Source organism: Cervus canadensis, chromosome 28 (genome assembly GCF_019320065.1).
Source record: "Cervus canadensis isolate Bull #8, Minnesota chromosome 28, ASM1932006v1, whole genome shotgun sequence".
Lineage (NCBI taxonomy): Eukaryota > Metazoa > Chordata > Mammalia > Artiodactyla > Cervidae > Cervus > Cervus canadensis.
The window spans coordinates 41,347,028-41,371,807 of record NC_057413.1 but is presented as its reverse complement, the minus strand read 5'-3'; the positions used below and the strand labels follow the sequence as shown (position 1 = coordinate 41,371,807).

At 43.0% G+C, this 24,780-nt stretch overlaps 2 protein-coding genes and 1 pseudogene across 3 annotated transcripts in view; 2 read left to right on the top strand and 1 right to left on the bottom strand.

The window, feature by feature from the left end:
• SLC26A8 (solute carrier family 26 member 8) overlaps nucleotides 1-3,139 on the top strand; it is an 82,959-nt gene extending 79,820 nt beyond the window's left edge. For both annotated transcript variants that reach the window (XM_043449309.1, XM_043449310.1), the window contains exons 18-20: nucleotides 878-932; nucleotides 1,033-1,217; nucleotides 2,520-3,139. In XM_043449309.1, coding sequence (XP_043305244.1) covers nucleotides 878-932; nucleotides 1,033-1,217; nucleotides 2,520-2,942 — 663 coding nt within the window. In that variant the 3' untranslated portion in view covers nucleotides 2,943-3,139. The remainder of the gene's footprint in view (nucleotides 1-877; nucleotides 933-1,032; nucleotides 1,218-2,519) is intronic.
• Nucleotides 3,140-7,967: 4,828 nt separating this feature from the next.
• LOC122429289 lies at nucleotides 7,968-24,748 on the bottom strand (annotated as a pseudogene).
• Nucleotides 24,732-24,780, top strand: part of SRPK1 (SRSF protein kinase 1) — a 64,763-nt gene continuing 64,714 nt past the window's right edge. Inside the window, 1 exon segment of the mRNA XM_043449814.1 lies at nucleotides 24,732-24,779. Coding sequence (XP_043305749.1) covers nucleotides 24,747-24,779 — 33 coding nt within the window. The 5' untranslated portion in view covers nucleotides 24,732-24,746.

Genomic DNA, 24,780 nt, shown 5'->3' with positions numbered 1-24,780 from the left:
TAGAGTATGTCTACCTTGGCTCTTTACCAAATCACTTTGTGATTTACCATTTGATCAAGAATGACTTTCTCATTTCTTCCTGGTAGTGAAAGAAGTAGAGTCTGTCTACTTTGTTTCTTTTGACACTTCAACTAAGGGCCCAGGGTTAGAACCTGTTGAGTGTTAGAGTATTAAGGTTAGTGGTGACTTGTTTTGAGTTGAACATTAAGATTTATAGTCCCAGAGCATATGTATGTATGTATGTATGTGTGTGTTTGTGTGTGTGCGTGGGCTGAAATGTATACTTGAGGTCAGTATTTGATGTTTATTAATCTGAAGTTAAATATCTGATGTTTTACTAAATTCAAATACAGGTTTGCAGAGCAGTTCTGAATATGACCCTTAGGGTCCCTGAATACCGTTCCCAACTGTATCACTTGACCATCTCTGGGCCACAACTTGCCACCTCTGTCCAGTGAGCTCCAGAGAGAAGGGAGTCACGTGCAAACACTAAGCAATGACACCAAGTTGTGGTTGTTTGTGAGGACTGTCCAGTGGTCCCTGTCACGCCTGTGCCCACGTCTAGCCTAGCACCATCTTCACTTGAACACTGTCTCTTTATGTGAACTGTTTCCCCACTTCAGATCGCGGACAACCCTCCCTCTCACTCCTCACCCGACACGTGACCATCTGATTCTCTTCTGTATTCCTGGCACTTTGGCCATTTCCTGGCCCATAGCAGTTTGCTCATCAGATGTTTACAGAGCTGAATGGGTGTGAGGTACAGATAGCCCAGACAAGTGAATGACCAAAGAGATTTGAAAATTCAGCTAATTAAAAGGCCCTTTCCTCTACCGAGTGTGAAGATCTCTATCACTGGTTTACTCTCTCCCCGCAGATGTTCAGTGCTTTCCAAAATGCCAACATCCTGGTGCTCATTGCAGGGTGTCACTGTGAGTATCCTTCCTCCTGTGAAGAGGGCTGCGTTTTGAATCCTGGATCCTCTCCTCCCCAGGTGTCTGACCCTGTGTGTGTTCCTGGTTTGGTTTGTAGCTTTTGTGGTCAGGTCCCTCGAGGAGAATGATTTCTTCGACACTGGCATCACTAAGGCCCAGCTGTTCCTCACCCTCCACGACGCTGTGCTGTTTGCTTTGTCGAGGAAGTTGCCGGAGTCCTCCGAGTTAAGTGTGGACGAATCAGAGACTGTCATACAGGAAACCTTCTCAGAGACAGACAAGGTTGGATGATGTGAGGCAACGGGGGTTGGGGGGGGAGGTGGGGAGGTAGGGGGGAACATCTAATCAGAGAGAGATGAGCAATGTGCAGGGAAGGTTTTTGAGTGTGGCTGTCCCAGAATGTGAGATGCTGAAGGGTTCCCTTACCAGTTGGTAAAGAGCAGTCAACCTGGGTCCCCAGGTTCTCACACTGCCATGACATCTGCCTGTCATTCAGGATCCTTTCCCAGTCGAAGAAGGGTTACCCCACTCAGAAGAGGCCTCGAGAATCCTTTCACGGCAAGCTTGGTTACTGCCAGTGCCATACCAATTGATACCTATTTTAAATATCTCCCTATCCTTGGGATGAATAATGAAACTGACAAGCTAGCAGACGTAAAGATCTGGCAGTCTAACTTTATGACTAGAGCAAAAGGTAGGGATTATGGACAGAGACAAAGCTAAAGAAGACAGCAAGGGTCCAGGTCACGAAGGGCCTTACACACCGTGCCAGGGATTATACTAAGTCCCCTACATACAAATGAGCTCTGCCTCAAGAGTGCGTTCATAAGTCCAACACAGCTAGCCTCGGTACCCAAGTAACACAAGTGGCTGTATAGTACTGTATTGCAATAGGTTTATAATACTTTTCACACAAATAACACATAGAAACAAATGCAAAAAGTAAGCCTTCTAAGTCTTACAATATAGTACCTTGAAAAGTACAGTAGTAATCCAGGGGCTGACATCGAGTGAACAGGTAAGAAGAGTTACTGACTGGAGGCAGGGCGGGGAGGGGGGGAAGAGGTGGGAGATGGTAGAGCTGAAGGATCGTCAGCAATAGGAGATGGAGGGCAAGTTGCAATGTCACTCACGCCTGACACTGATGGCAGAGGTTCTGGTTCCTTGCTGGAACCAGACGCACGCTCACATCTTTGAAAGCTCGCAACTTGAAGGTTTGTATGTAGGGGACATATTATACATTAGGGGGTTGGAAAGACAAGTAAAATCAAGAAGACAAGACATTCGGGAATGCTGACAAGACCACTGTGGTTTAAATGGATGATCATGAAATCTAGGCTGGCTTAGAAAAACTAGAGGAGTTGGAAGTTATGGATTAATGGAGCCCGAAGCATAGTAAGTAACTGGGAAACTAGAAGGTGCCAAGAAGATGAAAAGCAAATTTAGGCCAGAAATAGTTTCTACTTTGCCGGGAACCCATGCTTTCTGGTACCATTAAGTCCTACTATATTCTGAAATTCCTTGACTGTTCAAAAATTAAATACACTTGGGAAATTTTAAGCCATCTAACTGTGTGTATTTCAGAAAGAAGAATCAAGACATAAAACAAGCAGAAGTCTTACAGAAGCCCCCAGAAGTAAAATTCCAGCCTTCTCCTTACTCCCAGACTCAGAGATGGAAGAGGAATCAGACTTGGATCTGTATTCCACAGTACAGATGTCTAAAGACCCTGGGCTGGGTCTGGACCTAGACCTGGATCATGAGGTGGAGCCTGAGTCAGAGCTGGAGCCTGAATCTGAGCTGGATCAAGAGACAGAGCTTGAGCCTGAGCCAGAGGCCAGTCCCAGGCCGAGTAGGCAGAAGTACTGGTCTCTGTTTAGGGCTATCATTCCCAGATCCCCAACTCAGACTCAGGCTAGGAAACAGTCAGTAGAGAGGAGGCATCAAAATGTGAAACCATACACATCCAAGGCTGGCACCAGTGAGGATACCTTGGAGATGAGCTAGGAGTAAGGCATCACATTTCCTTGGCAAATCCTCCCCACCCAAACAGGGCCACTTGGTCCGGAGATGCAGGCTAGTTACAAACTAGCAGCACTCGCTTGGCGACTCCTCCACCTGCTGGCCTCCTTCCTTGCTCAGCACTAGGATCGCACTCCCAGATCACAATGCTAACCAACCAAGACTTATCTCTGAATTCCTTATCCAGGCTCACTTCATCTTTTTTTTTTTTTTTTTCAGTTTTAAAAATTAAAGCTTTATTTAAAACATTTGAATCCATTGTGGTTTTTACACAATGTGTTATTTTATTTTGTTTTTTAATTTTATTAGAATATAGTTGCTTTACAATGGTGTGTTCGTTTCTGCTGTACAATGAAGTGAACTGGTTATATATATACATGTATCCTACATGTAAGACCTTTTTTTAGATTTTCTTCTCGTTTGGTTCACCGCAGACCCTTGAGTTGAGTTCCATTTGCTAAACAGCAGGTTCTCATTAGTTATCTGTTTTATACTGTTTTATATATCTGTTTTATAGTGGTATATGTATGTCAATCCCATCTCCCAATTTGTCCCACTCCACCTCCCCCCCTCCATCAGTAACCATGTTTGTTGTCTACATTTGCGACTCTATTTCCACTTTGCCAATAAATGCATCTGTACCATTTTTCTAGATTCCACATATAAGAGATATACAATATTTGTTGTTTTTCTTACTTCACTCTATATGACAATGCACAATGCTTTTTACACTTCTGTTCAACTATGTGAGATATATCTGCAGTTCTAATAGAATATTTGAGATACAGATGGCTAGCCTTTATAGAAATTATACATCCTTTCATTGATGGTGAGGGTAATATAAGGCTGGTTCTTTAAATGAAGATTAAATATTACTGAGGAAAAAATGCTGTTAAAATGAGTATTCTCGTATTTACTGCAGGAATGAAGTGGAAGACTTCATAAACTGTCATTTTTGTTGTTCTCCATAATAGAAGACTATTTGTTGGAAGTTAACCAAAGCATCCTATTATCCCACTGTGTAGCAGATTAATGGAGTTTAAAATAAACTTCCTTGTATTATACAAGAAAATGGAGGGCTACATACTGCTTGCTATGTAAATAGAGGTTTAATTAACATTTAAGGTTTTGCACCTTCAGACGTTGCAAGTGTTAATTAAATCTGTATTTACATGGCATGAAATGCAAATTATGTGCTTTTCTTGTAAGAGTCAACAAAATTTGTTCGAAGTACAACTATTCCAAAGTGTAGTCAAAGTTTTGTGAAGAATAATCTTTTTTTTTTTCATTTATTTTTATTGGTTGGAGGCTGATTACTTTACAATATTGTAGTGTTTTTTGTCATACATTGACATGAATCAGCCATGGATTTACATGGGCTCACTTCATCTTACCTTCACCAGATGTTCCACTGAAGGACTTCCTTCTTCATACCCCTCACCCTTGTGATTTTTTTCAGACCACCTCTAACTTATTCCCCTCATCTCTGTTCCCCTTCCTCCAAAGAGATGAGGCTCAAATAAAATACATAACTCTAGTTATATCTGGACCCTTCCTGCATCTTCTCCCTTCTCTGAATTCTGTATGCAGAAGAAAACGTCAGGTGAAAGAAATTCCAGAAGTAGGTAGACATGGTGGGGAAGAAAGGAGCAATAAAAAGAAAAACTGCACAGAATCTGTACTTTATATGTAGGTTATCTCCACTGTGGCTTCCCTGGTGGCTCAGATGTGAAAGAATCCGCCTGCAATGCAGGAGACTCAGGTTCTAATCCCTGGTTTGGGGACTGTTAAGCTGAAAGCAGTTTTGCCGTCACTCCAAGGTCAGGATCTTGACAGTTTCAGAAGGCCAATAAACTGGACCACCTGATGTGAATGTTAGCTCTATACAGCTCCCCGTGGTCTTCAGATTACCTTCACCATTACTTCTTCCATACAATTTTTTAAGATACAGGCAACCTAGAATCTGTACTGTCAGTGGGCCAAATTTAGTTAAAATCTGTGACAGACACAAACTCCTTAGGAATGGAGAAAGTCAATCAAGTCACTAGTTTGGTCCAAATTCATTAAAAAAAATTTCCCCTCCTCCATTAAAAAAGTCTAGTATTAAGGTACAACCTGAAGAGAAATATAATCTCCTGGGCAAAGGCATATGGAATACTGAATTTTATTTCCCACTCAGTAAACAAGATTACTCTTGCTTAAATAATCAACTTCTCTCACCTGTTGGATGAAAGAAATACTTGTTAAAGTGTGTCTCTTTTCACAGAGCTTGCAGGTGCATTTACTCATTCTGCAGACATTTACTAAGCATCTGCCACAGCACCCCAAACTGTGGGGTAAGTAAAAGAGTATATCCCTCCCTACTTGAAACATGTATAAAGTGAGACATAAGTTTTGTAACTAGCCCAAGGTCATATACAATCAGAGACAGCCTTAAAAGAGGTGGGAGCCGAAATCACAAGCTTCATTTGTTCCTGTTTACTCAGCACATTTACTGAACTCCTACTATGTGCCAACCATCATCCCAAGTGCTGAAGACACAAAACAAGCAGGATAGATAACAAAAATAATTATAAATTGTGATAAGTACCTTGAAACCCAGAATATCAGAAACCCAGAGGGCATAGCATCAGGAGGACCTGCACCTATCTTGGGTGTCAAAGAAGCTCTTCCTATGGTGATGGCATGTGGCCATGCGTCTGATGGACAAGAAAGAGACTTAAGGCAGGGCCCAATGACTGCCAGGAAGGCAGAGCCAGACGGGTGCCTGAGAGTGTTGACGGTGGGTTACGTACAGAAGCTGGGCACTCAGGGACACCCACAGTTGGAGCCTAAGGGTGATTACCATGGCCAAGGGTTCAACCAGAAGCTGGGTCAGACCAGGAATGAACTGTCAGGAGCACTGAACTGTGGCAGGAACAGGCACAGAAATGTTTCAAAACCAAGAAAACATTTCACATTTAAAACAGGAGTTACTAGGAAGTGCATGCAGAGCCCAGTTTCTGTGAATGGCTGCCCTCTCATTCCAGCTCCCTTTCAGGCCCACACTTCCATCAGAAGGTCTTTCAACACAGAAGCAATGGCTTCGGACACTCTGGTAGAGTTTAGACTTTGGTCCTTTCTGTTATAACTGCAACATGGCTAAAAATTGACTTTCATGCATGTCCTCAGATAGACCAACCTGATGCTTGGGCTACAGTCTGTCTTTAAAGAACATTCTCTATAAACCCATAGCATCCATCCCCGCCCAAAATAAGAATAAAAAATGGTCAACTGATTGTAAATAGTTCAGCATTAAAGAAAGAATAAAGTGAGCAATAATTCAAAGGCTCTCCCAAAATGCAGGTCACCTGAAATTCTGACATTTCAAACTTTACAAAATGCCATGGTTTGGATTGGTTGGCTCACTTTTCATTGCATGGTCATCATTGCAGATTTTATATCTCTCATGGGAAATTGGAGAAAAATTCTAAAGCCAAAAAAACTAGTATAGGCCGGATCTGAAAGTATAACTATTTTTGCACAAATCCCTGATGGCTCAGTTGCTAAAGAATCTGCCTGCAATGCAGGAGACCCCGATTCGATTCCTGGGTTGGGGAGATTGGCTAGAGAAGGGATAGGCTACCCACTCCAGTATTCATGGGTTTCTCTGGTGGCTCAGCTGGTAAAGAATCTGCCTGCAATGCGGGAGACTTGGGTTTGATCCCTGGGTTGGGAAGAACCCATGGAGATAGGAAAGGCTACCCACACCAGTATTCTGGCCTGGAGAATTCCATAGACTGTATAGTCCATGGGGTCGCAAAGAGTTGGACACGACTGAGCGACTTTTTCACTTTCACTGGAAAAAAAGACCTCAAAGTGGCTATGTTCTACAGTAAATGGATTACAGGGGTAGGATTTATATTAATACATATTAAAAAACTAAGTGAAATCAATAGAACTGTAGAAAAGTAGGTTTGGAAAAAAATATTGGTCAAAATAGGTGGCCCTAGGTAGCTGTCTCTAGATCCTTTAAACATCACAAAGCCCAATGGACTGTAACTTGATCTTACCCATATCTTATTTAGATGATATTTAGATGAGACTTTGCACTTAGACCTTTTGAGTTGCTGCTATGTGAGAAGGTCATGAAGTTTGGGGAGCCAGAGATGGAATGCTATGGTCTAAATGTGTTGTCCCAAATTCATATGTTGAAATCCTAATCCCCAAGATAATGGTATTAGGAGATGGGGCCTTTGGGGGGTAATTAGGTCACCCTTATAATTATTAATGGGATTACTGGCCTTATAAAAGAGGCCTCAGAGAGATCCCTCCTCCCACTATATGAAAACACAGCAAGGACTATCTATGAGCTAGATAGTGGGTTCTCACCAGACATCTAACCTGCCAGCACTTTGATCTTGGACTTCCCAGTCTCCAAAACTGTGAGAAATAAATTTCTGTTATTTATAAGTCACTCATTCTATTGTATTTTGTTATAGCAGCCCAAATGGACTAACATGCCCAAGGACTTAACTATACTGCATCTAGATTCAGTGCTCATTTATCACTAGAAATACAGGAAGCAATGGCAAAATCCATAATCCATGATGGCATAATAATCTTGAGATCATAGAATCTCAGTGCTAAAAAGGACCATGAGGGTCATCTAGACTAATTTTACCCATCCAGGCTCCTACAATTAAATTTAATTAAACCCATACTTATTGGAAGACTCACTGTATCCCAAATACTCCATGTTTCCATAATCTATTACTACATAACAATGGACCCAAAATTTAGTGGCTTAAGCAATAGTCATATATTTGCTTACAATCCTGCAATCTGGGCTGGGTTAACCTGGACCCATTCATGAGGCTGTAGTCATCTAGAGATCCGCCTGGAGCTAGAAATTGAAGATGGCTTTGCTCACAAGTCGTGGCGTCTCTGCTGAGATGGCAGGAAGAGCTGGAGACTGGCCAGGCAGTGATCTCTCTCCCCGCAAGATTTCTCCAGAAGGGTACCTGGACTTCACACGGTGGCTCGAGGCAGCGTGTCATCCGCCACGTTCTGCTAATCAAAGTAAAGTGACAAGCCCAGCCTTGATTCAGTGTGAAGGCAAATCCACTCTACTAATTTTTTTAAAAGTCTTTATTACAATATCACTTCTGTTTCATGTTTTGGTTTTTTGGCTGAAAAGGCATGTGGGATCCTAGCTCCCCAACCAGGGATCAGATCCACACCTCCTTCATTGGAAGGCAAAGTCTTAACCACTGGACTGCCAGCGAAGTCCCATATACTCCACTTCTTGTAGGGAAAATAATTTATGGCCATTTTTAATCCACCACACTATGAGAAGCATGAGGATAAAAGAATAAATAAAATATGATGTCTCCCCTCAAGAAGCTCCTAAGCTTACAAACAAGCCATATGGGGAGGGAGTGTCATGTCTCCTAAATGAAAAGATGATGATAATAAGAAGTATGGAAATACAGATGACAGGAAGGGTTAGAAAGAAAATGAGAGAAAACCGCTGAGAAGAAATGACACCTGAGCCGGGCTCAATTGAGACTAAGTGGGATAAACCTGAGGTTCTCGATGGACCAAGGATGAGCAGGGGCACTACATCTACTGTGGAGCTAGTGTCTGCTTGGGGTGGGCACCAAGAAAAATCTTGAGTTTTGTTCTGGGAAACAGTTTGATCATTTCAGGTATGACTTGTATGCATTGTTAGGTGAAACTAGAGCATCATTTGTATAGGACTAAATTATTCCCCCAAATTGGGACAAAGTCTTTCTAAAAACTCTCTGAATACTGCTCTGAATATTGGACTTAACAAAATCAAAGGAACCTCATGTTTGAATTAATTTTGTCTTATCTTAAAAATCTGCTGATGGAGACATTTTTGAGCTTGTGATATAGTTTTGAAGTGAAAGTGAAAGTCACTCAGTTGTGTCCGACTTTTTGCGAAATATAGCTTTTTGTGTTTTTTTTTCTGGCCACATCACACAACATGCAGGATCTTAATTCCCAATCAGGGAATGAACCCCGGCCCCAGCAATGGAAACGTAGAATCCTAAGCACTGGACCTCCAGGAAAGTCCTCAAAATACAGTTTTTCATTGTAAGAATAATACTCTTTAATGAAAATCTATAAAATACAGAAAAGCAGGGAGTAGAGGGGAAGAATTTTTGAACTGTGCTTTTGAACTCTGGTGTTGGAGAAGATTCTTGAGAGTCCCTTGGACTGCAAGGAGATCCAACCAGTCCATCCTGAAGGAAATCAGTCCTTAATATTCATTGGAATGACTGATGCCGAAGCTGAAGCTCCAATACTTTGGCCAGCTGATGCGAAGAACTGACTCATTGGAAAAGACCCTGATGCGGGGAAAGACTGAAGGCGGGAGGAGAAGGGGACGACAGAGGGTGAGATGGTTGGATGGCATCACTGACTCGATGGACATGAGTTTGAGTAAACTCCGGGAGTTGGCGATGGACAGGAAGGCCTGGCATGCTGCAGTCTGTGGGGTCTCAGAGTCGGACACAGCTGAGCTGAGCTGAGCTGAACTGAACTGAACTGAGAAGGGAAGATCTCCTGTACTTTCATTCCCTAGACATAAATCCTGTGAACATTCTGGAGTGTTTCTTTTGCTTTACTAGAAAGCATGGAGTTGTCATATAATAAAGGGATTCTTCCCTCCCAAAGTTATAGAACTCTAAAACTTTACCAAATTTGCGGATGCTCTGATTAAATCTAAAATACTCTCATCCCAGCATGAATTTCTTGTTCTCAAGGACTAAGATAAACAACCTGGAACTCTGCTGGATGCTCCCACCTGGCCTCAGCCCTCTAGGCAGCTCCAGGCCCACAAGTTTGTTTCCAGTATCCTTTCTTCAATATCATAAATTTAAGGAAACACTACGGAGTTGACAGAAATCTGGTTTACTGAACAGTAACTTTTATGAAAGTGACTAGGAGACTGAATATAAACTACAGCAATACTTAAATGCACTATGCCCTTGTGCCAGAAATTAGCAATTTTTTTTTCTAAAAGGAAAGCAGTCTTTATTTTGGGGGGCTTCCAAAGCTTGATTTATAGTAACTACAAACATTGCTACTTTTGAAAGTTTATAGAAAAATTCTTAGAAAATTTCAAACATTAGTCACACTGTTGTAATATTCATCCAATGTTAATAATTTGTTCTTCAGTAAGACTGAAATTCTTCATAGCAAATGCCCCAAAGCAGGCATTAAAAACTTGCATGCATGTGTGCTAAATCGCTTCAGTTGTGTCCAACTCCTTGTGACCCTATGGACTACATAGCCCGCCAGGTTCCTCTGTCCATGGGATTCCCCAGGCAAGAATACTGGACGAGGTTGCCTTGCCCTCCTCCAGAGGATCTTCCTGACCCAGGGATTGATCCCAGGTCTCTTGAGTCTCCTGCATTGGCAGGCAGGTTCTTTACTACTAGTGCCACCTGGGAAGCCTTTTTTTTTTCATTAATTTTTATTAGTTGGAGGCTAATTACTTTACAGTTTTGTAGTGGTTTTTCTCATACATTGACATGAATCAGCCCTGGATTTACATGTGTTCCCCATCCCGATCCCCCCTCCCGCCTCCCTCCCCATCTCATTCCTCTGGATCTTCCCAGTGCACCAGCCCTGAGCACTTGTCTCATGCATTCAACCTGGGCTGACGAACTCTTTCACCCTTGATAGTATACTTGTTTCAATGCTATTCTCTCAGAACATCCCACCCTTGCCTTCTCCCACAGAGTCCCAAAGTCTGTTCTGTACATCTGTGTCTCTTTTTCTGTTTTGCATATAGGGTTATCGTTACCATCTTTTAAAATTCCATATATATGCGTTAGTATACTGTATTGGTCTTTATCTTTCTGGCTTACTTCACTGTGTGTAATGGGCTCCAGTTTCATCCATCTCATTAGAACTGATTCAAATGAATTCTTTTTAATGGCTGAGTAATATTCCATGGTGTATATGTACCATAGCTTCCTTATCCATTCGTCTGCTGATGGGCATCTAGGTTGCTTCCATGTCGTGGCTATTATAAACAGTGCTGCGATGAACATTGGGGTGCACGTGTCTCTTTCAGATCTAGTTTCCTCGGTGTGTATGCCCAGGAGTGGGATTGCTGGGTCATATGGCAGTTCTATTTCCAGTTTTTTAAGGAATCTCCACACTGTTCTCCATAGTGGCTGTACTAGTTTGCATTCCCACCAACAGTGTAAGAGGGTTCCCTTTTCTTTACACCCTCTCTGGGAAGCCTATTAAAAACTGACTGTTAACTAATCAGCTAAATATTTGTGAAGCCTTCCTGAACACCTGTGGCTCTATCCTCTGTCGTCTCCATAGGCACCATGTTTATCTAAGTAACAGCCAATCATGTCCGACAGGTACTAACACTAAGCTCACTTACTGTACAAAAGAAGCCTAACACGGATGTGTGTGCTTTCGTAGCTGTTCTGTTCGATGCTCATGAAAGTAGATCTAAGTAACGCCCTTTGGGGATGAGAGTTTACTTGGCCTTGACTGTTTCTCATTCTAGCCAGTGAACTCTTTGTTTATAATAACACTTAAAAAAAAAACCCTGTAGGGGACTTTCCTGGTGGTCCACTGACTAAGACTAAATTCCTAATACAGAGCACTTGGTCTGGAAACTAGATCCCATATGCCACAACTAAAGATCCTGCATGCCACAACGAAGACTGAAGGTCCCACATGCTGCAACTAAGACCTGGCCCAGCCAAATATGCATAAATATAAATAAATAAGTAAATAAAAACCCTGTAACACTGAGGGTAAGTAAAGGGAGCCCATCAGTTGCACAATTTGTGGTGTACCTGCAGAGGACTGCACGGCAGATCCATTGCAGCCTTAAAGAAAATGTCCTATTTGCTGATATAGTAAGCAACAGATCAAAAACCATGCAAGAACTAGCATCTTCATCAAAAGTCCTGTTACAGTGAATCATGTAAGGGTTGTGAGCATTAAAACTAAAGTTGGGATTCCACTGTTCAATTCAAGTAGGCGGGGATCTGTCGTCACGATGGAGGTTCACAGAAAACTCTTCATAGAGCCCCTGAGCACAAATGGGCCTTCGGGTTTCTCTTCAAGAACAGCTTCTGCTTCGAAATGGTCCATCACTCACTAGTGACAGGGACTGCCTGTAATCTGAAGCAAATCAGGCATGAGAGCAGTGTAAATAATCAGCCTGTTTATTGATGTAATCAACTCTGTTTATCCCAAGCTCCCTGACTGCAAACATGGGCATGGCTGTCTCCAGATACTAATACCTGATGTTGCCTCTTCCTACGTGTCTGTAAACACTGGGTGGTTGTATCCTCTTCTGAGTCACAATTAGCTTGTGAAATTGCAGAATCATTCTGATTTATTTCAGTCATTCCAGGAGCTGACTTTGGGTCCCGTTTATATAACAAATTAACCTAACCTGTGAAAGGTCTTAAAATGCATGTATTTGTGCATTGGGAAGGGGATCAACCTTTATCAATACTAAGCTGCCTTGTCTCTCTAGGCTTATCCTCTTCATCTTCTGCAGAAGCCAAGAATGGGGCAAATGTATCAAAAAATGCTGAATATGGGCTCACAGGAATATGCTGGGTTTTTTATTTTGAAATTAATTAATTTGTTTATTTGGCTGTACTGGGTCTCAGCTGCAGCATGTAGATCTAGTTCCCCAAACAGGGATCTAACCTGGACCCCCTGCATTGGGAGTCCAGAGTCTTAGTCTGTTAGTAAGTCCTCATGGGAAACCCCCAGCCCACAGTATCCTGCAACTTTTGTCTCAGAGTGACTCCCTATAGTGCTGCTGGAAATGATGTTCATATCATGTACAGAGCTTATGCCATTTTGCCCCTCTCTCTTTTGAAGTCCACTTTGAGTACCACCAAACCTTTTTAATTTATTTCTTTTTGCCATGAGAATTGCAGGATCTTAGTTCCCCAACCAAGGACTGACCCCAGGCTCTGGCCATGAGAGCACTGAGTCCTAACCACTGGACTCCAGGAAATTCCCTCCACCAAGCTTTCTGCAGAACATATCCTGTGGAGCATGGCAGTAGCAGAAATCTCCTCTTGCAAGTCTTGCTCCTGGCGTGACACATGAATTATTATCCATTACAATGCTTATTTCAACACCCTGAGGAGTTTCAGTGGCACAGTTTTGGTTTCTCCATGAAGAATTTGAAGGGCTTAATCCCTATTGTAAGGCAACATTTCCTCTTCAGGGACTGCTCTGTGGCTGAGAAGTGTCTCCTATATTGATATTTTTCTCTTTGATAGACAAGCATCTGTTGGAGCTCAGGCCCACATTTTCACTACAGCTTCCTCTCGTGGCTGAAGAGATTCTGACACCTGGATTGGAAGTTATTCCACATTTCCCCCACGTTACCCACTGATTATAACCACTGCTATTGTGACCAATAGCAGGCAGGGCTTTGGAGCGGCGGGAACCTTGAAAGAAGTATGCTGTTCTTCTGGCCACAGATACGCATGGTGCCCTTAACCTGCTATACTCACTGAAACTCACCCCACTGGTGTTCCTTCTTCCATAGAACCCGACTCTGAAACAGTCTGATTAACAGTACATGGGAGGGACTTGCCTGGTGGTCCAGTGGCTAAGACTCCGGACTCTCGATGCAGGGGGCCTGGGTTCGATCCCTGATCACGGAAATAGACCCCCACATACCGGAACTAAGAGTTCGAGTGCCAGAATTAAGATCAAAGATCCCAAATGCCACAACGAAGACCCAGTGGGACCAAATAAAATATCAAAAAAATAAAGACAGGGCAACTCAGATGGTCCCCATGCTTCCACTCTGCTATGATGCAGGGTGCGCCTCCTCGCCCAGGTAGCACTCATTTATTAACTCTATTGTGTGTCAGGTTCTGTTCTAAGCACTTTGCCAAAGTTAACACATTATTCTGCACAACAACCCCATGAGGCAGGGCTGTTATGCCCCACGTTTCCTAGATGAGGAAACCTTACAGGAGGTCCCCCTGCCCTGGACTCCAGCTGAAGCCTCAACTCTACCATCTATGCACTGCTTAACATCTGCGGCAGTTGAAGGTTCAGAATAAATCCAAATGAAGGAAGATGCCTGATGGCTGGGTGCATGCAATGCTGCAGGTACTTGATGGGTAGTACCATATTTAATTGTCATTTCCTCCAGTGCCTCTCCTTGAGAGCAACAGTTATTCTTTTTATCCAGGGTAAGACTCTAAGACCAAGGGTTTGCCCAAAGTCATAGCTATTCAATGTCAAAGCTGAAATTCAACCCCAAGTGAGATGCCAAAGATGAGGCTTTTTTTTTTTTTTTTTTGGTTGCATCACTTGGCTTTTGAGATCTTAGTTCCCCCACCAGGGATCAAACACGGGCCTCTGACATGAGGGCACCAAGTCCCAACCACTGAATCGACGAGGAATTTCCAGGCTTTCTCTTTACACAGTGCTGCTTCCATTTGGGGAAAGGTGGCTCCTTGATGCCTTTAAACTGAAAAATGCACATCAGTACACTGAGTGCCTCTGTGTCTCTGCCTCTTCTCCCTGTCCCCACCCACCCCCACCCCCGCCCCACCGTACACACACCCAGACACCCGTGGTTTTTACATTCTTCCATGGTGGTATTGTTCAGTCACCAAGTCACGTCCAACTCTTTGAGACCCTGTGGACTGCAGCACACCAGACCTCCCTGTCCCTCACAATTTCCCAGAGCTTGCTCAAACTCATGTCCATTGAATCGGTGATGCCATCCAACCATCTTGCCTTCTGTCACCCTCTTCTCCCACCCTCAATCTTTCCCAGCATCAGGGTCTTTTCCAGTGAGTCAGCTTTTCGAATCAGGTGGCCCAAGTATTGGAGCTTCAGCTTCAGTCCTTCTAATGAATATTCAGGCTTGATTTCCTTTAGGATTAACTGGTTTGATCTCCTTGCTATTCAAGGGACTCTCAAGAGTCTTCTCCAACACCACAGTTTGAAAACATCAACTCTTCGGCACTCAGCTTTCTTTATGGTCCAATTCTCACATCCATACATGATTACTAGAGGGAATGGCAAACTGCTCCAGTACTCTTTCCGTGAGAAGCCCATGAACTATATCAAAAGATATTTTTTTCATAACATTTCTGAAGATAATTTACTGAGCACCTACTATGTATCTGACACTTTTCTTTTAGACCTTGGAGATACAGCAGTGAACAAAAGTCAGTCATTCCAAGGAGCAGTGAGGCAATCAAAACAAACAAAAAGGCCTCTCCCTCCCCCAAAAATGCTCAGGTACACTGGCTGAGGGTGTATAACCCTCTCAAGGGTCCAAACGAAGGAATACGTTGAAATACTGCTGTTTGGATTGAGACAGTAAATAACTTTAATGACTGGATAACACATCTTTTTGCAAGTCAGATGGTTTCGAATTACCATTTTCAACAAAATTGAATAAGGACCTCTTAGAATTGTCTGTAGATGGCCATGAATATAAATTTTGATGATTACCATGTGATTTTTGACACATTTGGAAGGAGATTTTTAAAATTATATTGCTGTGCCAAACCCTTTCTATTCCCATATATAAAAATTTTTATTTTATGTACCAAGTTTTCTCACCCATTACCAAAAAAATGAATAGAATGATGCAGACCTCATTAAGAAACATCACCTACCTTTGCACTGATGAATATTTGCAAAAAAAATTTCATCTATCACAAAATGATCCTGTATGTTATTTTGATTCATCATGCAGTAATATTCACAATGATAGGTAAGAGAGTTTTTAGAGGACCATGATCTTAGGAAATGTCTTTGCAAACTAAATTACAATGTTAATGCACATTTATGTGGTGAGGGATGACAGGATGAGCAAGACTTTTTCTTAAAATTTATTTGACTTTGCCAGGTCTTAGTTGTGGCACTTGAATCTTTGTTGCACCATCCAGGATCTTTTTTTCTTTTTGGTTGTGGCATTTAAACTTTTAGCTGCAGCATGCGGGATCTAGTTCCTTTACCCGGGATTGAACTCGGGGCCCTGCATTGGGAACGTGGAGTCTTAGCCACAGGACCACCAGAGAAGTACCAATACAAGACTTTTAAACATAAAATTGTATTACCTGAGGATGAACTTCTGTGAGAGGAAAACGAAATAGAAATACAAGTTCAAGGAGAAAAGGAGGTAATGTAAAATTTCTTTTTTTTTTCTTTTTTTCCATTTATTTTTATTAGTTGGAGGCTAATTACTTTACAATATTGTAGTGGTTTTTGCCATACATTGACATGAATCAGCCATGGGTAAAATTTCTTATAATTAACAAAATGATTTTATTTTTTTTCACATATAAAAGTGTATGACGATGGGCATCAAATTGCTATTGTATTTAAATTCCGCTGAATGGCATTCAAAACTGTGATGTAACACTTTTAAACTGTCAATTTCCTTTCCAGTTTGTATGCCTCTTATGTAATTTTCTTGTCTAGTGACCCTGGCTAAAACCTTCAGCAGGTGACTGAATACCAGTGGTGAGAGTGGATATCCTTTTCTTGTTCCTCATCTTAGGGAGAAAGCTGTCAGTCTTTCATCATTAAATATGCTGATAGTTGTGGGTTTTTTCCTCAGCCTTTATCAGGTTGAGGAAGTCCTATTTCTAGTTTGTTGAGTGTGTTGCACAGGGATAATTTAAAAAAGTTATTTTAGTGAGGAAGGAGACAAAGTGCTTTTGTGTTTGGGCCTGTGCTGGGTCTTCGATGCTGTGCACAGGCTTACTCTAGTTGTGGCGAGCAGAGGCTCCTCTCTAGCTGCGGTGCGAGGGCTTCTCTTTGCAGGAGCTTCTCTCCGTTGTGGAGCATGGGCTCTAGGGCTCTCGGGGTCAGTAGCTGTGGCATGAGCTTAGTTTCTCTGAGGTATGTGGAATCTTCCTGGACCAGGGATCGAACCCGAGTCCCTTGCATTTGTAGGTGGATTCTTTACCACCGAGTCACCAGAGAAGTCCAAGGAAGTAAAATGTTGGAAAGCTCAAGTTCAAGTTCCTTAGAAGCTCCAAGCTCCCGACTATACCCCCCAGCACCAAACACAGTGCCTGCATAAAGAAAGGGCCCGGTCAGCATTTGTGGAGCAAACTACCTCCCACCTTCCCCCTTGCACTTTATACTTCAGCAACACTAAGCTGTTTATGGTTCCCCCACATACCACGTGGGGCTTCATCCCTCCCTTCTGTTCCCAGCTGACATCTATTCGATGCTCACCAATGCTGCACAGGGTCATCTCATTCAGGAGATGTCTCTCTTCTTACCCCTCCTCAAATCCTGAACTGAGAGGGCCTCTTTTTTTGTGCTCCTGTGGTACTTCATGCATTTACTTATATTTATAATATGGTTTGTGGTGAAGAGTAGGAATTTGAAAGCCTGGCTGCTCCAATTCAAAACTCTGCCTCTTGCTATGGAGTGTGTGTGACTTTGGTTGTACCTCAGCTTCCTCATTTGTCAAACACAGAAGATAATAATAGTATTGATCGCATAGAGTTGTTTGAGGGATGAGGGACAACAGCATCCAGGAAACAATTACTACTATATAAGGATTAGCAGATATCTGTATATGTATAAACGGCTCACTTGGCTGTACCCCTGAAACTAACACAACATTGTCGGTCAACTATATCCCCCCTGAAAATTTTTTTTTTTAAGAATTAACTATTAAGTCCTACTGGGCAAGGTCTATGTTTTCTTCTCTGCTTCTTGAAGCCCTTAGTCTCATGCCTGGGCTGCAGCAGGTACTCGATAAATGCTTGCCCTGAGGGTGGGCCTAGTGGAAAGGATTTGAAAGAAGGAAAAGAAAAACAGATCAGATATTGCATAGCAGGTAGAAATCAGAACTCAAATGTCTAAACCATGTTGCCCATTTTTATGTGTTTCCTAAACTGTCTTTATTTTGGCCCCAAGATTGCCAAACTTTAGAAATTAAACCTGTAGTCAGAGCCTCCAAAAGGGCAGAGACCTCAAAGAACATACACAGGTCATACGAGCTGTTCTGTGCCTGCCTGCCAGTGAAGGTTAACAAATGTGTGTGGCAGATTTTAGTCAAAACTCGCTTCCTTTATATCCCGGGAGTGAGGATGTGGGGCAGACAAATCCTCATCACTCAGACTTGTCTGGTAGAAGTTCATTACCAAGTATAAAGAACTTAGACTTGGACCCGATCAGCTTAGGTCAGTTTGTAACATCCTACTGCCTCCCCAGAGCACCTCCAGGGAGCAGAGAAGGGGCTCCACCTGCCTCCAGAACAGCCAGTCTCTGCAACCTCCTCATTGCTAGAGAACCCAAACCCCCAACCTTCATGCTGTGACCAGAGGAGGCCATCCAAGAGGAGGCAAGAGTTTCCCACCCCACCAAGTCAAGGTTTTTATTCTTATATCTCCTCTACCTACTCCCCTCTTCAGTCCAGCACAATTTCCTTGTGAAGTTTAAGATTTTTGTTGTTGTTGTTGCACCACACAGCCTCTTCGTTACCCAAGCAGGGATCAAACCTTTGTTGCTTGCACTCACAGTGCAGTCTTAACCACTGGACTGCCAGGGAAGTCTCAAAAGTGAAAGTTGCTTAGTCCTGTCCAACTGTTTGCAACCCCAAGGGCTATACAGTCCATGGAATTCTCCAGGCCAAAATATTTGAGTGGGTAGCCTTTCCCTTCTCCAGGGGATCTTCCCAACCCAGGGATCAAGCCCAGGTCTCCTGCACTGGGGGCAGATTCTTTACCAGCTGAGCCACCAGGGAAGTTTTTATAGAACAAAGCCAGAAAAAGGTTTATATCTCCAAGCAACTTCAGTTCTCAAGCCTCTCCAGGGACAAGGGAGCCCAAGAGGCTGACTTACTCACTTGGAAACTGCGGTCTGCTTTGGGTGGAGCCTGCTGACTGCCCAGACAGGCTGTGCTGGATACTGTTTGCCCCTCCAGACTCACCCTCCGCCCTCTCCACCCTGCTCTGTGCCCTGGGAGGCTGGCTTGCCTGGACTGTTTCACCCAGGCACCCCTGTCTTCTAACTTCCAGGTGGGTTTTGTGAAGGGGAGGCACTAGCCAGAGAGGATGATTAGAGAAAGAAGCTGGGTATTAATTTCCCTGCTGGTGACAGCTGGGGCTTCCCCGGTGGTCCCAGTGTGAAAGAATCTGCCTGTCAATGCAGGAGACATAAGAGACACATGTTCGATCCCTGGGTCGGGAAGATCCCTTGGAGGAGGGCATGGCAACCTACTCCAGTATTCTTCCCTGGAGAACCCATGGACAGAGGAGCCTGGTGGGCTACAATCCATAGGGTCACACAGACAGACACGACTGAAGCGACTTAGCACACACACACAAGTGATGGTTATATCCCTTTATCAAAGGGCACAGCTGTATTCAGGCAGTGCTTCCTTACTACAGCTCTGCTATGGGTTGGATTGTACCCCCTCCCCGAAGACTTATTGGTATCCTATCCCCCAGGACTTCAGAAGGTGACCTTTTGGAGATAGGGTCTTTACAGAGGTAATCAAGTTAAAATGAGCTCTTGAGAATGGGTCCTAATCCAATATGGCTGATGCCCTTATGAAAAGGGGAAATCTGGACATAAATCAAGATACACAAAAAGAGATGATCTGAAGAGACATGGACCAGGAAGTCACCCACAAGCAAGGGAAAGAGGACAAATCCTTCCCTCATAATTTTCTGAAGTAACCAACCTTGCTGACACCTTGATTTCAGACTTCTAGCCTCCAGAGTTGTGAGACAATGCATATCTGTTGTTGAAGCCACCTGGTCTGTGTTACCTTTTTTACAGCCTCATGGCATGTGAGATCTTAGTTCCCCTACTAGAGATGGAACCTGTGCCCCCTGCATAGGAAGGGCAGAGTCTTAACCACTGGACCACCAGGGAAGTCCCTATGGTACTTTGTTAAGGTAACCCTAGCAAACTAATACAAGCCCTCACTGGGTTCTGGTAACACCTCCACCCCTTGTTTCTTCAGGCCTAGGGTGGTAAACACTCCCACTGGTGCTAGGCCCTGGATGCCTCATCATCTCTACCTAGCTGGTTTCCCTTAAGCCCCTCAATCCCTTTATTCAATTCTCTCCAATTATTCTGTTGACTGTGCCATGTATCCTGATACTCAAGCCTACAATGTAATTATATTTTCCCAATATACTTCACAAAACTATCAAGAGAAGTATCAATATACTTCACAAAACAAAGACAAGAGAAAGTTCTATTGGGGTTCTCCAATCATGCAGATGTCTACTGGGAATCTTATTCAAATAAAGCATCTGTTTTATTCTCACTTTCTTCTTCTCTTGTCTATTTCATCTCCCAGGACACAAGGAAAGCCATAAGGGGAAGTGATACTTTGGATTTAATTCAGATCAAAACTTTGAGAGTTTGTGCTAATCAAGCCAGGGAATGTTGGGTATGATGAAATAAGTATGCTACACTTAGGTGCTCATATTTCAAAATTCCAAAGAAGCATTAGGGAAGATCCAGGACGGTCTTAAAAAATAAATTAGCTCATAAGGAATGGGATCTTTGCAGAAATTAAATTCTCACACTGCCCATAAGCAACAAAACCACAATGATTTATGTTCTTTGAATAATTCTACTTTTAAAAGAACTTGCAGAAAAACAGTTGTGGGAGAGGGGTATGCATATAATTGAGAATAAAATAGCAAAAGACCACTTTTTTTTTTCTATTTATTTTTATTAGTTGGAGGCTAATTACTTTACAATATTGTAGTGGTTTTTGCCATACATTGACATGAATCAGCCATGGATTTACATGTATTCCCCATCCCGACCCCCCCTCCCACCTCCCTCTCCACCCGATCCCTCTGAGTCTTCCCAGTGCACCAGCCCCAAGCACTTGTCTCATGCATCCAACCTGGGCTGGTGATCTGTTTCACCCTTGATAATATACATGTTTCGATGTTGTTCTCTTGAAACATCCCACCCTCGCCTTCTCCCACAGAGTCCAAAAGTCTGTTCTGTACATCTGTGTCTCTTTTTCTGTTTTGCATATAGGGTTATCATTACCATCTTTTCTAAATTCCATATATATGTGTTAGTATGCTGTAATGATCTTTATCTTTCTGGCTTACTTCACTCTGTATAATGGGCTCCAGTTTCATCCATCTCATTAGAACTGATTCAAAATGAATTCTTTTTAATGGCTGAGTAATATTCCATTGTGTATTGTACCACAGCTTCCTTATCCATTCGTCTGCTGATGGACATCTAGGTTGCTTCCATGTCCTGGCTATCATAAACAGTGCTGCCGATGAACATTGGGGTGCACGTGTCTCTTTCAGATCTAGGTTTCCTCAGTGTGTATGCCCAGAAGTGGGATTGCTAGGTCATATGGCAGTTCTATTTCCAGTTTTTTAAGAAATCTCCACACTGTTCTCCATAGCGGCTGTACTAGTTTGCATTCCCACCAACAGTGTAAGAGGGTTCCCTTTTCTCCACACCCTCTCCAGCATTTATTGCTTGTAGACTTTTGGATAGCAGCCATCCTGACTGGTGTGTAATGGTACCTCATTGTGGTTTTGATTTGTATTTCTCTGATAATGAGTGATGTTGATCATCTTTTCATGTGTTTGTTAGCCATCTGTATGTCTTCTTTGGAGAAATGTCTGTTTAGTTCTTTGGCCCATTTTTTGATTGGGTGATTTATTTTTCTGGAATTGAGCTGCAGGAGTTGCTTGTATATTTTTGAGATTAATCCTTTGTCTGTTTCTTCATTTGCTATTATTTTCTCCCAATCTGAGGGCTGTCTTTTCACCTTACTTATAGTTTCCTTTGTGGTGCAAAAGCTTTTAAGTTTCATTAGGTCCCATTTGTTTAGTTTTGCTTTTATTTCCAATATTCTGGGAAGTGGGTCATAGAGGATCCTGCTGTGATTTATGTCGGAGAGTGTTTTGCCTATGTTCTCCTCTAGGAGTTTTATAGTTTCTGGTCTTACATTTAGATCTTTAATCCATTTTGAGTTTATTTTTGTGTATGGTGTTAGAAAGTGTTCTAGTTTCATTCTTTTACAAGTGGTTGACCAGTTTTCCCAGCACCACTTGTTAAAGAGGTTGTCTTTTTTCCATTGTATATTCTTGCCTCCTTTGTCGAAGATAAGCTGCCCATAGGTTCGTGGATTTATCTCTGGGCTTTCTATTCTGTTCCATTGATCTATATTTCTGTCTTTGTGCCCATACCATACTGAAAAGACCACCACTTTTAAGAATAACTTCTGTTAGGGTAAAATCCAAAATAGATTAAGCCTTGTGAAAAGGGCGGGGGGGTGGATTTTTAAGGTTACATTTAAAGGAGGAAGCATAAAAAAAGGTATAAGCTTTAGAATAGGGAAAAAACCAAGCAAGCTAGCTTATGTGAACAATTATAGAAACTGTAGAAAAAGTGTGAAGAACTGAAGCATGCTGGGAGAATGGGGAAAACAGAAGAAAGAAAAAGAAGAAATAGTCAATCCTGGGAACTCAGTCCAATAAGCTTGACATTGGCTCTGGAAAAATTCTCAAATGAGTTATTAAACAGGACTGGTAAGCTCTTAAGAGAGAGACGCAACAGTCACTCAGGGTCAGAATAGGTGTGACTGATTCATGCCAAGTTACGCATTCCTTTTTGATGGATCCGCACTAACCTATTTGGGTTTTAGCTCAGCTCTCCGATTGTCCCTCACAGTGTTTTCTCTCCCTCATCCAGACCTTTCTCATAAACTGCACATCATTTTTTTTTTTTGCCACACCCTGTGGCTTGTGAGATTTTTAGTTCTCTGACCTGGGATCGAACCTGGGACCTTAGCAACGAGAGCTTGGAGTCTTATCCACTGGACAACCAGGGGATTCCCACATCATTTATTCTTTGATTAGACAAATATTTGAGCACCTAGTAAGTGTCAGACACCCTAATAAGTGCTTGTTAGTGAAGATACACCAAGGAAAACCCAAGCAGCACTCCAACTCGCATAGAGTTTACTTTCTGTGGGAAGTAATTTCCCCATTCTGGGACTTTTCCTGAGCGACCAGCACTCTCCTGTCTTTTCTAAATCCTGAGCAGGCAGAATCCTCAGACTCCAGGGTTTCACTGTCTGCCCCAAATCTCCTTTTGTTTTCAAGGATAGAACTCAGCGGAAACTGGGTTGTAGTTTTCCTTGGACACCAGGTGCTGTCCTCTTTTGCAATCTGCTTAGAAATGCTATCATTCAGGTTCCCTGCAACAGATATTAATTATCTAAATTTCAAATTTGGCAAACCTACATTTCCAGCCTCACGTTCTACTTCATCTCTTTAGTCATTACCAGCCTCAGTCCCCACCTGCAGGTGTCCAAGCCTGTGTCTTTTTGCTCAATTGATTTTCTCATTCAGGAATGTGTGACATCTCCTCCACCTCTGGAAATCCTACACATTTCCCAAGACCCAGCACAAAAGCTGTCTCCTCCCTGGCTGGACTTAATGACCTACTTTGCTCAATAAAATCCTGCCCAAGCCCCCATGCTTGACCTGTGCAGCATTATTGTACTTTCATCTTCCCTTCTCAGTTAATTACTTCTCGGGCTTCCCCATTAAGGTCTAACTTCTAGAAGAGCGAGGATCTGCAGGCTTCCACCTGTCCTGCTGTAGTACTTTACAAAGGGGTTGGCAAACTAAGGCCCGAACCAAGAATGGTTGAAATCATGGGAAAAGATCAACAGAAAAATAGTATTTCATGATACAGGAAAATTACATGAAATTCAAGTTTCAGGGACCATAAAGAAGGCTTGTTTTGAGCACTGAGAAGCTTTTGATCTCTAGTGGCAGAGCTGAGTAGTTAACAGATCTTATTTATGATCCCCAAGTCTCTAAGTTTACTACATGGCCCTTAACAGAAAAACTTTTCTAACCCTGCTATACAACAAGTATTTGATGAATGATCACTGTGGCAGGACACCAAGGTTCTGAGTACATATCCCCTCCGAGTTAGCTTATTAGTGTAGTGGAATTAATAACTATCTTGCCTTTAAGCTGTCATGAACATCAAATGAGAAAATGCACTTAGAAAGTATAAAACTATTCTATAAAGACAATTGCGTGTATTTGTACTGAAAAGTTGATAAAGTGGTAAAATAAGAAAACACTAAGTTTTATTCTCCCGCTTCCTTCCTTTAAGTCTTCATTTGACTTTGAAATTGTACGAGAAAACTCACTTTTAAAGTCTTTGCTTTTCAAGTAACGATAAAGTCACAGGTTCCTTCCTTCCAGTCCCTGTGATGCTCCTACTCCTTTTTCTTTCTTTCTTGTAATTTCTCCCTCAGTTTTCCTCACAGTTTCTCAACTGGCCCTCACAATAGCGCAGTGGAGGGACTGGGACACACCTGATTATTTCCTTTTACAGATCAGGAAACCAAGGCAGGTTACAGTCGGTCAAGGAGCTCTGACTCAGCACGCAGGGAACCCTCTATGCCACCCTGTTCACCATTCCTCAGGAGGCGACCGCCCGGCGAACACACTAAAAGCTCGTACTGCGAGGCTTCCAGGCTCGCTTCTCAAACACCCCGCGCGCGCTCACCCTCGGCGTTCTTCCCCTCCCCTCCTCCCCCATTCTTCACGCCCTCCCCTCCTCACGAGCAGGTGGTAGGCTCCGCGCTCAGCGCGCAGGCGCGCGCCGTCGTGGGCGGGGCGGGGTGGGCGCCGAGGGGCGGGGCGTGCGCGGGCTGGGTTTGGGGCCGCGGCGGGAGCGGGAGTCACCGCCACTCGAGTGCGCAGGCGCCTGGCGGTTACCGGTCTCGCCATGGAGCGGAAAGGTGAGCGGTGGAGCGGCCTCT